Source organism: Lytechinus variegatus, chromosome 2, assembly GCF_018143015.1.
Source record: "Lytechinus variegatus isolate NC3 chromosome 2, Lvar_3.0, whole genome shotgun sequence".
Classification (NCBI taxonomy): domain Eukaryota; kingdom Metazoa; phylum Echinodermata; class Echinoidea; order Temnopleuroida; family Toxopneustidae; genus Lytechinus; species Lytechinus variegatus.
This window is the reverse complement of record NC_054741.1, coordinates 17,531,872-17,546,230: the sequence shown is the minus strand read 5'-3', so window position 1 is coordinate 17,546,230 and position 14,359 is coordinate 17,531,872. Positions and strand designations below refer to the sequence as shown.

Genomic DNA, 14,359 nt, shown 5'->3' with positions numbered 1-14,359 from the left:
AGAAGAACGACGGGGCTGGGGAGGGGATAGCACGCACTATCATGACTATGACGTAATTTGACAGCTGGCGAACGGACCGAGATAGGTTCGAAAGCTTGTGTGCGTTTACATCTACGAATCGGTGGACCGGGGCCGGCCCGATACCTACCCGAGACTACCTCTGGATGTGGTCTCGGGTAGGTTCGCTAAAAGGTGGCCCGAGGTAGGTTTGGGATGTTTACATCTGATTTCTTTCCGACCCGAGGTAGGCCCCGGCCGGCCCGAGGTAGGAATCTCTCAGATGTAACAGGGGTCTAACTCTCAAATTGGAAGTTTTTCATTATCACCAAGGCAACTTAAAATGAATAAATATGCTTAGTTTGGAAATTTCCACCATCACTTTTCCATGATCTTCTTTAATTAGATTTCTTTCACAAGCTCATTTTATGTAACCAAATGCCCTTGACCTCAACAGTACAGATCAATTTCTTTCTACACAACTTATCCATCTACGTTGATGATAGCAATATCTCTATGGTAACCCATACACAAACCCAAAGTCTAATTGGCATGAATTATTGAAGTTGAGCATTCCATTGTAGTCAAGCAGCATGAAGTCATGATCACATTACAACATTCAAGACTGGGTTTATTAACAGGTAAATGTGGGAGAGATATAGACAGAGAGAGAACAATAGACAGACCAATTATATCCGGTACGAGACAAAAAGTGTAAATGATTAATGATGTTTGTTTATGTTTGTTAATAATTTATCACATGGTTACCTACTAACCCTTTCAACTGACAGCAACAGTTTCTCAATGGACAATAATTTTGTGTTTCATTTCATTTAGGTTCAATGTCGATCTACAAATAATCAATTTGATAGTCGATCATAAATGTTCACAAAGTAAAGAATCGACCATCTCTGTCACAAAGTAAGAAGTTCATTTCATGATGGAAGAGGATATCCGATGAGGGGCCACATTTTGGCACCATCATCCTGATGTCAATGTTGGTATCGGAGAATTTAAGACAAGCTGCAATGGCATTTGAAGGTCACATTGAAGAAACAGGTGATTCTATCACCCACAGCAACTTCCAAAACTGTTCCTACTTTCACGGTTTGTAAAGGGGTTGCTCGAGAGTTCAATGGCTTTGCTGGGGGTAATCATCATTGTTAAAAAGCTCTTCAAATTACAACGCAGGAGGGCTGACACCACCTACAGAGATTATATTACATAGATCAATGTTTCTGTTTAAATCTAATCTCCAAGAAAAAAAGAATTCCCTTAGCATTTCGAGCATGAATACTGATAAAAGATCAGAATTAGAAAGGGGAATTTCCCTCTGCTTTCCCCCTTTGTTCCCATAAGTTCCCAAAAGAGGGGGATACTATCCAGTATATGAAAGGCTCATGGTCAAAATAGAAAGATATTGTCTCTACATGGCAAAAAGGAAGTTAGAGAAGACATTAAATCGACCGCAGAGCTCAGCCCAAAATTTCAAGCCATGTAATGCATTGTACAAAGATTTGCATTTTATTGTTTACAGCGCAACAGATTTTTTAACAAATCAGAGTGAATATTACAACATTTGGATAATTGAGTAAAGCCATAATATACCAAAGTGCACTTTGAAAGAAATACAAAGGTGATGAAATTATCAAAAATCTATCTTTGCAAAATATATACAGAAAAAAGTTTCTCTAGCATTCTGCTGAGACCATCTCTGATATATTACCTTCGTCGACCTTCCTCTCAATCTCCTTGTAGCTCCCTACGGCAGCCTTCTTAAGATTCTGAACATAGAAGAGACCTTCCTTAGGGTTCTGTCTAACAGCCAGACCTCCCTTCGGGTTGTTCTTCTGTAACAAGTCACGGACCTGTTCATTGTAGATCTCCAACATGGAGAATGTGACTTCATATTTCTGAAAAAAGGGAAATGGATCCGTATTATTTATTTTATAATTCTAAAAAAATCATTTTCAATCTAGCAACTACCCAATTTAGGGTTGAAGAAAAACAATAAAGATTGAGATTTATGGCAGCAACAGCAGCAAAGTGCAATGAGGGATAACAAAATACAGCAAATTATTGTCAGCTGCCAGCTAAAAGTTTGCAGATATATATTAAAGCAACCAAAAACCTTAACAAATAATAGCATAATGTAAAGTTATACAATGAACCTCAATTTCATTGGTGAATTACTTGCTTTAAGTCTTACTAACTGCTTTGAACTGATTCTCCTATGATCATTCATTCAAGTTCATTCATTAGGGCTTTCATTTTACAAAATGGGTGTAAGAAAAGCCCCGAGACCGGCCATTCGACGACAATGCCTGCTAGAAAAATTTATCATTTGTGCACAGGGTTGGGGTTGGAAAAGCGTACCAGGGCCCCCGTCTTGCAGAGTTACGATTGGTCCAATCAATCATAACTCTATGGAAATCCAGTGTCATAATTTTTTTCTACAGGAACTTTGCAAAAAATGTCCTTTGTAAACAAAGGCGAACACACCAAATTGTCAGGAAAATTGATGAATTTATGAATATACATCGTATCTAGAAAATGTTTTGAACAAACATGTATTTTAGATGTTGACATTGCTGGCTTTCCATAGTTGTGGTTGATCAGATCAATAGTAACTCTTCGTAAGACAGGGCCCAGGTAACAACTAGGAGAGTGTTTCATTACAGGATTTATCTGTCGCTTGTTGCTCAGCCAATCAAATACAAGGATTTCAGTAGCTTTTATGAATTTCATGAACAACAAACGGACATATCATTGCATTAATTTTTTCCAACATTGATAACTACTTTCAAAACCCATCACATATCCAGAAAACTTTTCCAGTATGCCAACAAGGAATTGTTCCAAATAAACCTGTTATACTTAAGAGAATTTAATACATCCCCATCACACTTTAAGCCACTTCAACGTGGATCTGATAAGTGTACTCACTGTGTCACTTGAAGAATTTTCTATCGTCTTGAAGAGAGCATCACATGTGATAGGTACAATACCTCTGAAATAATGAAACAAAATACAAGAAATTAAACATTGATTTAGGTAAAGTACAAGTCCTCTAATACATTGTACTTTCATGTCACTGTATTACACTAATTACATTTTTATCTAGTAAATGCAAGAGAGGTTCTTTTATTGATTGAATTTTTAAAATCTTAACTGCACTATTGATATTTTTTGCATTACTGAGCATCATCACAATTTCATTACATACATATAGATCATAAAAAGGGTTAAGACAGACTTAAGTTAAATACAAGATTAATTGTCAAGATCCTGTAACAGAAAATTCTGTCACATTAAAACTGATTGATATACTACAGCTTTTGTGGAATCTACATCATGCTTGAAGTGATGATATGCTTATAAATACATCATAGTAAGAAGAAGAAAATGTTTGTATTTTTTTTTACAGATACATTAATAATTAATACAAATAACAGGGTGACGGCAGAAATTAGAAACTCACTTGTTTTGCCCATATCCAACCATGGAATATGATTTACCGGCCCCTGTCTGTCCATAGGCAAACAATGAACAGTTGAAGCCTTGAAAATGAAAAGGTAACAAAAATCATAAGATTATACCTTCTCCTGACTGATATAATCAATTCATTTCACCATTAATTTTACCAATCCTACAGGCCTCTGATGGCAATTATTGAATTAATTAAGGGTAAGTAATTCACATGAAAGTGAACAGACATATTAACCCTTACATAGCCAAGAGGTTTTGTTTGTTGGAGGATTCTACCAAAACCAGAACCATGCTTCATTCATGTGCTAGTCACTTTAAAGCAGAAGAGTTATTAGCAAATTTACAACCTCTCAAACATAGATCAAACATATTAATCCTTTCTTACATTCAATTATGCATCAAAATTATTGAGAAATATAACTATTGGCAACCCACTACAACAGTGGCATTATATTAAGGACAAATAAAACATTTAACAAATATTTTATCTTTAAAAAAATGACAAGGTTTCATGTTTCATCACAATATGTTTTTTTCTCAGTGTAGCAATTGTATATTTAAAATGGATGATTTCTTAGTCACATATACATGTACATACATGTATAAGAGCTACGCTAGTTAGGTAAAAAGAATTGACTTATTGAAATACCGAAGAATGAAGATAAATCTCTAAAAAGGAATATAAAGGAATAATTTTTCAATCATTAGCATCTTAAATCTTATTCCATAGCTACAAAGCAGGTAATCATGAAAATACATTTTAGAAAATGTATATCATATTACTAATTGTAAGAAAAAAATCATATCCTCATAAATTATGTCACTTCCATCTTTTTAATCATAAAATGGGTAACTTACCTTTGAAAGCATTGTCTAAGACACCTTGTCCCAGGTCATCAAATACATTCTGTTGTGATGCATAGTTACTACCAGGTACCCCATGAAGAATACCATCAGCGTCTTCTTCAAAACCGTCATGTGACCTATTGATGAAATCAACAACAAACCAATGCTACGTTTTAAAGAAGCTATTCTTATTATTCTGGTAGCAGTACAGAGAAAAATGGTACAAATATTTGTGTCTCAACTGATAATTCAGCATTGTATTTTGCATTGCATTTTCTTGTATAGCAGCAATACCAGCAATATCTAATATAAATGTAGACCCTCCAAGAATCTGAACACACTTCATAAAATGGTTGAGTGTATGGCTTTATATTATTCTGAATTATGAAATATATGAACCAGAGTGCATATAGGAAAACCATTACTTTTCAACTGCCATGCTTTAGACCACTAAAAGGTCTCCTTGTCAGCTATTAATTGCTTACTGGTAAAGATTATCTTAATATAACTGAGGGAGTAAGAGTACATGACCATTTTCTAATTAATTTCATAATTCATGGTCCATACATTAATGCCAGGCTCCAGTCCCTAAACATGCTTCTTTCCAGCTACCAATCACTAGTATGGTAAAGATTATCTCAATATCACAGAGGGAGTGAAAGTATATATGATATTTAATTAACGCTATATCACCTAGGCTTGAAGAGTCGGCCCTAATTAAAGATTAGAAATTCATTGGTGGGGATTAGTGGATGGATGGATGGATAGATGGATATATTGTTGGGATGGACGGAAGAATGGATGGATTGTATTGATTAATAAATGCAGATTTATCAAGCAGTATAAGTTTGATTATCTTACGTAAGAAACACATATGAAATATCACCAGTATTCTTCTTGTGCCATTCTTAGACCACTCCCAAGCAAAGGAAGGTGAAAAACTATTTTAAATACTTGTATTTGCTCTTCAAAAGTTGACTCTAGCCAAAAGGTGATTTGATTTAGAGTGAATATACAGTGAAATGTCTATTTTCTCCAGATGTGTTTAATAGTGACTGCAGGGATCATTAAAAAAATATAGGGCTAAATACACTGTATATATAGTTCTCTAGAATATCAAGCACATTTAAATAAAAATAACAATTTGACAATAAAAACAACAATCTATTTAATATTATTAAACTTCCATTAATAACTCAAACATTTCTTATCAACAGTTTTGTGGAAATGTTAAGCACTGCAAGCAACTATTGAATATCTCAATTAAATTTTCAGCATCAAGTTTTCAAAGGAAATGTGTTAAAAACCTCCATTACAAAGCTTTTTGATCAATACAGATTTATTGAACATCCAGCACCATAATTAAATATGAATTAGGGCTCTTGGGAATTTGACAAGCATTGCCATGGTAACACCATAAACATGACACATAAGCCGACTGATCAAGCTATTATCTTGATAATTATGTGCTGCAGAGCAAATATATGAAGAACTACCACTGTCTCTCTCAAACGATTCAAAGAGCAAACAAAAAGACTTAATATTCTGATCAGAAGAAAATATAGTGACTGGCTTTCAGACAGAAATAAATATCCTTTATTCTGCTACATTTAAAAAAAAATTATATATATTGTAATAAATATCTTCATTTATTCTGCTATCTAACATTGATTACGATCATAATTTGTGGGAATGATCTAAACTAGAAAATTAAATTATGGATTGGGGTATACAGGATTCAATTTGACTGCATTTTTCAGTGATATTATGTGGTATCAGATTTTGGGTTTCACTTTTATTTTTAAAATCAACTTATTGTCAGGGTGAGCTCCCCTTTTGAGAGCCAAAAGGGGTATTGATGTTATTGTGATTGAATCAAAATAAAATAAACTTGCCAACCACACATTATGATTTGTTTGTGGGATATTAAGACATGAATAAGAACATACATGTATCACAAACTTTCATTTTTTTGACAATATGTCAAATTTGGATATATACTTGGCATTATATGGTAATTCATCTGGCACAATACCTTTTCTACTTTCATCTTCAAAGTTTACCAAGTCAAATTATTGCTGCCAAATTCCTCCATGTATTAGATAGACAGGGTTTTCATCAATCCTGGCTGCCAAATTATGAAATTTTTATCATGATAATCTGTGCTTGGTATTCAGATGGGCATTGAGTTTGGCAAGGGGGGGGGTAGGCACATGACTGTGGTTTATGTAGGGCAGGCAGATCGAATCACTGTTTTTAGTGAAGCCTATCATTCTATTCACCGAATGCAAATCTGTGTTTTTGTGAATAGAGGCATGGACCTACCAGCAAATGGACTACCGACTCTGTCCAGCCCTTTGAAGAGGGAGATCCGCCGCTGGATTTAAAATTCGCGCCTGAAGGTTAAAAGAACAGGTGGTCTCGATCAGCTGTCGTAAATATCTCTTCGAGATTCGGGCTCAAGATGAGAGACATGCGACGTAATGTTACGTAATTCACACGGCCGAGAGAAATCTCATTTCGCTGCTCCGCTTCACCGATGCCTGTGCGCACGTTACATACGGAGAAAACTTGCATCGTAACCACCATTGTATGCACCGGCCAGCGCCGGGGCTGGGGCACGGGCGTCGCCGAGCGAGGGTAGTACTGTAGTAGTCGCGGTAGCACCACACTCGTATACTCTGCCGATTTCGTTTTTATTCGTTTCGTAATTCGCCTCTCTAAAATCGATAATAGACTTGTGTTTTGGAAGACATTCGGACCAATATGGACCCGGAAATATCTGAATTACTCCATGGCATTCACAATGAAGAGTTAGATGTATGGGATGAGGAGGTGCCGCCTACAAAAACTTCAGAAATAGATCTATCGACGGTATCACAACTTCGAAAAGGTAGGCAATGCAATAATCTGTAGATTAGCTACGTGCCCACCTGTAGATTATGATGTTGGCCAACTTTGTTCACGCATGCTTTCAATTTCATTCCTATCTCCAGGAATCTCCAGAAGTGAAAGGATCAGCTCATAGAGAGTTGCAATCATGCGTCTTGCCTTGATTTTCCCTTGCCTTGCACAGCCGCAAATAATGAACCCTTGAATGCCCCCCGCCCCTGGATTTTTTTTTCATAGTCAGTGGGCCTATCTACCGTATGTGTTCATGTATTTTTTATTCAAGTAGGCCTATGCGTTCTTGATCAAGTCAACAACAAGCAAAAAGGGTATTCGATCCTGATTGTCAGGGTATTTGCCTCACAAAAAAAAAATTGACAAAAGCAGAAAAATTGCATATGTTAGTGTTACTTTTAGCTACAGACAGTATTTCCTAATGATTTTTTTTACGGACAGTAGATCTATTTCCTAATGAATTTTTTTACGATTTTGAAAGAGAGGAGAGGGCACGGGCGCAACCCCCCCCCCCCCGTACGTAACTGTATCATCTTGTACTTTGTAGACTATAATCTACTAGGCCTACTAATTTTTTTGTCTGTTTTTATTTAATCAGAAGATACCAAGACTGATACTACACAGCATTCAACCACTCAACCGAAGAACCATGAAGAAAAAAAGTCGAAGACCAAGAAGAAAAAAGGTACTTTTTCTTTAAAATGTTGGAAAACTACATCTCTCCATGGACTTTGTAGTAGTCCATATTTCCTTTCATGATAAGTGTATTACATGGTGTTAATGCCTCATGATTTTTAACTCCTGGCTGGTACCATGGGCTTAGTCCATGCTGGTAATGGTATTAATTTTGTAATGTGAAGAAAACATTTGGGTTTAATGAGATATGTTACCTATTCTGTATTTTTTTTAGAATGTCGGTTACTGTTACTTCCATCTACATGTAATACTTTTCAACACAAAATAATTATGAACTTCGCCCCCCCCCCCCCCTTGCCAGGTCCAAGATCATCACGGACTTCACCTCCAGCTGTACCTACACCATCATCCTCTGGAAATAAGCAGCAGAAAGCAAAGAAATCATCTGGTAATTACCTTTTCAACATCATTCTGTTTTTCCATCTAACTGTAGGAACGTGGTTATGTATTTGTCTGGTTTCTGTGCACCGTATGCATGTTTGAAGTCTTTAGATAATACCTTTTACATAAGCTGAGTTCAGCCTTATACACATGTGATGAAGCAGATTATTTGAGCGATACAGGATATTTTAAGAGGACAAAACACCATTAGTATTTTAGGAGATGGAGAATTTGACATATTTGTTGGTCTTGCAGTTTATATTTTTCTTTTTCACAGCCTCATATTGTATTTTTTTATTTTTAAAGCATTTTTAGAACATAGAGAAGGGTCATTCCATCTGGATTCACCCAGTGGTGGCACCCGACCGTCTCAGAATTCGTTGTAATTTGGTACACATAAAATTCATCATGGCCCAAGCACAAAACAAAAAAAATTAGTCCAATCGGTCTGTCGGTTCTCGCTACGGCCCGCCCTTTTCTCCTTGTTTTGACAAAAATGGGCTTGACTTTCACCTTTCAATGGCCATTGCGTCGTAACATGTTGACCAATTTTCACGAAAGTGGTAGGAAATTCAGAGAGGAATCCAAAACATGCATCAAATGATGTATTGGAGCGATTAGGTTGACCTTTACTTTGACCTTGAGTTTGACCCCCGGACAAATAATTTTTTTACTTGATTTTTGTGTATGCTAATTATTAGTATGATATTGACAAAATGTGTTAAAATCAATGATATTTTATTTCTTCACCTTTTATTTCTTCACCTTTTAAAACTTCCAAAGATACCATAAAATTTCACTCTAGTCCCACATACATGTACTGACATTCATGTTAGCAAAGTGTTTACCAGTTACATGATTTCTTCCACATGAAAAGAAATTAAGCTCATTAGTTCACAAATGAAACATTGAAAATTTATGCTTATGAATAGGTATCTGTTTAGGCATTTTGATGTTCAACAATATATACCATATATACATTCATGTTTAGTAAAGTGTGTACTTTTATCATCAAATTGTTGAGTATATAAAAGTAAACACTTTACTAAACATGAATATATAAAAGTATATGATATATATTGCTGAACATCAGAATGCCTAAACAGATACCTATTTATAAGCAATGTTATATAAATAAATATATATAAATGTTTAATGTTTTATTTGTGAATTGATGAGCTTAATTTCTTTTTATGTGTTTGCATTCTGTAACTTAAGATTGGAAGAAATCATGTAACTGGTATTGGTAAACACTTTACTAACATGAATATCAGTATGTGGGACTAGAGTGAAATTTTATGGTATCTTTGGAAGTTTAAAAAGTTGAAGAAATAAAATGTCATTGGTTTTAACATATTTTGTCAATATCGTACAAATAATTAACATACACAAAAATCAAGTTAAAAAATTATTTGTCCAGGGGTCAAACTCAAGGTCAAAGTAAATGTCAACCTTATAAATTGCTCCAATACATCATTTGATGCATGTTTTGGATTCCTCTCTGAATTTCCTATAAAATGGTACCAGTTTCATGAAAATTGGTCAACACGTTACGACGCAATGGCCATTGAAAGTTGAAGGTCACGCCCATTTTTGTCAAAAACAAGGAGAAAATGGCCAGTCGTAGCGCGAGAACCGATTACATTTATATTTTTTGTTTTGTGTTTGGGCCATGATGAAGTTTATGTGTACCAAATTACAACGAATTCTGAGACGGTCGGGTGCAAAATTGCACATTCATTGGGTGAATTGGCATGGAATGACCCAGAAGGATGAAGTGCTATAAATGCTCATATTTTTTAAAATTATCCTTAGATTTTTTTTTATCCTCACAGTAAAAAAACCAAGATTCCATCCCAAGGTAGACGGTGAAAGGGTTTTAAATTCAGGAGACATAGTGAAATCCACACTTCATAAAGCTGTAGTCGACCCCAAATTTAACATCCAAGTTGGATATGGTGGTGAGGTTGTCGATCTTGCAGAAAGAATTTTGAAAGCGGCAACGATGGAGAAGTTTAGTGACTTTTGTCATGATTTATTAAAAGACGTACTGGGCACCATTGAGGCAGGACAAGGTACAGTCAATTTCCAAGCAGGGCTAGAGGAGATTTGGGCTGCTTTCCACAAACTGCGAACAAGGAAAGAGGCGAAGGGGAAGTGGGAATCAATACTAAATTCGTTGGGTGTCGGAGGAAAGGCCATAGTGAAGAACTTGCTCCATCAATATGTACTGAGAACTGTCCTGGGAGATGTTGTTATCAACCAGTGCGTTAAGGACCTACATGTGCATGATAAAGAGCCAGCAACTGCAACAACAACATCTCACAGTGATCATGACATGCAGGTGTTAAGGTATATTGCAGGATTTGTACCTTTTTCTCTCATAAATAAGTACAAAAAAATGAAGTCTCAACAGGCAAGAGATTATGTTACCCTTCTTAAGCAGTGGCAAGTGAATGATGAACTTACTACTTTTGCCCCTTCTTTCTTATCCTATTCAGTGACATGGCTAAATTTACAGAATAGAGGTGGTCTTTTCAAAGTTAATGATGATGTGTTTCGCTTTTTTTTCACACTAGAGAAAGTGTCAAAAAAAATAATGACAAAATCTAACTTAAAGAATCTGAATGTTGGTATCAAAGACATGTTAAAAAAAGAAACATCTGCGAGCCCTGAGGTGATCAGAACGTGGAAAAAACTCACATCATCTACTCAATTTCCAACGAAAAATCTGTTTAATGTTATCATACAAAAGTGGTCCAAGTTGAGAATAAATGCATTTGTGAAAGCATTTAATATCTTAAAACGACATGAAAAACAGGTGTCTAAGAAGGGGGAAAAGAGCTTGCGAAAGGAATTATCAAAATAAAAATTCATAAATTCCATTTGGATTTTCTCTTGATTTGATGTCATATTTTTTTTGACCATCTATACATACTCCTCTGTACCACAATTGAAACATTTGTACAATTCTGCTGTCCTTGCCAAACTAGACATTAAAAAAATATTAAAAACTTTTCAGGATTATCATTGCTGCCACTGCTGAAGGGTAAAATTATTGACACTCATCAATTTGAATTTCATTTGTGCATTGATATACATTTTTTGGCTATTTTAAATTCAACTATGTTCATGTAACCTCCAAATCTGATCAACTTCATTGAGTATTCATATGACATCTTGCTAAAAATTTAATAAATTTTTGAATTATATTTCCATCTCCATGTTTAACTTAAAATATTGAGAATGAGTTTCATGTGTAAATATTCACTAAAAATTCTTTTTTGTATTTACACTCTTCATATGTGTGAGCCATTTATCTTAGAACAGAATGGAATTATTGAATGCATCTACTAAGTACTGTAAAACTGCTATCATCAAAGAATATTGGGCATGTGTAGAAACTTTGTTATTGTTCACATCTTATAAAACAATATCTTGAGGTGTATCCTTTTAACCAAAAGAATAATTCTTGACAGGTAACGCTCCGCTAGAGGTATTGTTTCTTAAGTATTTGGAATATCTGTGTCTTCCACAAGTTGAATACATGTCATGATGGATATAGTAAATTGGATGGATATTATGTGCCAAATTCACTCTGGAGATAGGTCCAGGAGAGAAAGTGGAACCAAGCTAATTATATGGTATAAAGGCCGCCGCACACCTTACGACTGTTAGCGATCCGATTTTGGAAGAAATCACATTTTGCTCATTTCCTGAAAATCTGAATGGATCATATCATTTTAGTTAAGGTTAAAATTAATTGGAAGATTATAACCATTTTGAAAGCTTGCAAGCCTTCATTTTGGAGTAAAGGCCAAACAAGTTTAAAATCATAGCTAATCGTATGACTGCTATAACGTCATTATGACTACAGTAGATATTAAATTTGCTTTTATTCTAAGAAGGATGATAGCATAGTTACAGATTTGAACATAGCTTTTCGTACGATGATTTAGAGCATTAAAAAGAAAGATATTCCATGTCTCAATATTAGCAGCAAATGCTACTGCATTTTATTCTGAAATCAGGTCATAGACCAATCGTAAGGTGTGCTGTCGCCATGAGAAATACAAGACTAGTACATAATTATACATGTATACTGTATCTGATAGTTTATTGAAAACTGTATTGCCCCTGTAATCCTTGAGGCACAAGAATATCAACATGTACATGCTAATTTTAAATCATTCTTCCTAAAGTCTTTTGCCCTTTAACAATGGCGCTATAGATTCTTTTCTCATTTAAAGTGGTAAACCAGCTGGACAATGCCACTGGCCGATCAATGTAATGTTTTTATAGTACATGTACATATATCTGGTGAAAAAAAAATTGAATATTGAGCCATAACTGAAATACCTGTATCATTTTATGTATTATCATAATAGACTTCTTTTTTTTAATTTCATACCTATTCATACAGTTTCCACTTTACCAATAACAAAACCATTACAACATATTTGAAGTGTCTGTTTATTATCAATAGGAGAAACATCAAAATAAACATGCAAATACTGTAAATATGAGAATACATTATTTATTTCATGAGCAGAAATTTTCGGTGCAAGGGTGTACAGAGATAACTTTGAATGTGTACTTAATAAATACTAGTAATGCAAGAAATATAATAATTACACAATATACATGTTCTTATCAAATTGTCTTTAATATCAGAGTGTGCAGTGTGGTACACTTTATCACTTTATATTTTACTTTTTTGAAGCACTAAGTAATGATTTTCGAACACAATTTTTTTCTGGGCTTCATTTTTGTAACATCTCACAGGCGCAGGTGGCAAGAGGGACCTCGCAGCTCAGTAAAAAAAAGGTCAAATCAATGTTAGCAATGCCTTTAATGTTTATTTCACAATAGTTTTACCCTGCACTTAAAAAGCACATACATACCATTTACATGTACAATGTATGTGTTTTATCAAGATTGTTCTTACATTGCATGTGGGTTACAAGAATAAAATATAATTGAATGGTATAATAGAATTTAAGCAGCCTTGTGGTTTTGACCAGATGGGTCTGAATATTTAATTTGTATTCTTTTTTGTACTACATTCTACCATGGACTTGGGAGGAACCATTGCATTTGTTTTACACATCCAGTGTAGTTCAGTTACTTTAAACTATCTCAAAGTAGAGGTACATTTACGGTTTATATACTGAAAGAATAGACAGCATAGCTCATGTAAGCTGTAAGAATCTTGATTCACCATAAGAAAATTTCAAAGTATCAACCATTCCGATAGTCCAATAAATGGCACACCACAAAATATGTATTATTGCTGTAAGAAATGTCTCGTCACATAATTTAAAATAAGAGGAATTCCTCCTTAGTCCATGCTGCAAGCGCAGGCCTGTATGCTCCCTTTATAGGAAAGTAATTGTAATGCCAAAACAATTCTCATCTTACTAAATAGGTTCATTATTGCGGATTAAAATAATCGCTAGAGGGTATTCATTTGTCTCGCAATCTACTATGGTCAACAAGGAATTTCGTGATCACTTTCTTTCCTAGAAAGCCAGTGAACACTTTTTGCGAGAGTGATCACGAATTTCCTTGTTGACCATAGTAGATTGCGAGACAAATGAATACCCTCTAGCGATTAATTCTCATCTTTCTCACTAATATTCAATGTAATAAGTAATATTACATTTACATGTATGTCTAACAGACATGACAATACAACAGTATTGTTCAGTTCCTATATACTAGTAAAATATTTTGTATTTCCATGTGAAGACTTGCAAGAGGCAGATTTATGCTGGTTGCGCATTCCAATAATAAAGTATTATAAAATAAATGTTTAACTTGTTGTTTTTTTTGTAATGTGATGTAGTGAAACCTGCCTTTTCAAAATTAAATTCAGGGTCTGTTTTAAGATACTCAGCAAAAAGACAATGAATAAAATTTTGGTTATATTCAATCCAATAAGATCTTATTTTCAAATCTTTAATAAGTAAAGGAAACAAGCAGAAAGGAAGGCTTGTAAATAACTCTGTTCGTGTGAGAGTTTAAATTAAACACCACTTACATG

General features: G+C 34.7%; 1 protein-coding gene across 1 annotated transcript in view; it reads right to left on the bottom strand.

Moving 5' to 3' along the window:
• LOC121409673 (kinesin-like protein KIF28P) overlaps positions 1-6,382 on the bottom strand; it is a 33,685-nt gene extending 27,303 nt beyond the window's left edge. The window contains exons 1-5 of the mRNA XM_041601582.1: positions 6,368-6,382; positions 4,345-4,498; positions 3,479-3,557; positions 2,944-3,007; positions 1,724-1,910 (exon numbers count right to left, since the gene is read on the bottom strand). Of these exons, the coding sequence (XP_041457516.1) occupies positions 1,724-1,910; positions 2,944-3,007; positions 3,479-3,557; positions 4,345-4,498; positions 6,368-6,382 (499 nt within the window). The remainder of the gene's footprint in view (positions 1-1,723; positions 1,911-2,943; positions 3,008-3,478; positions 3,558-4,344; positions 4,499-6,367) is intronic.
• Positions 6,383-14,359: the final 7,977 nt, after the last annotated feature.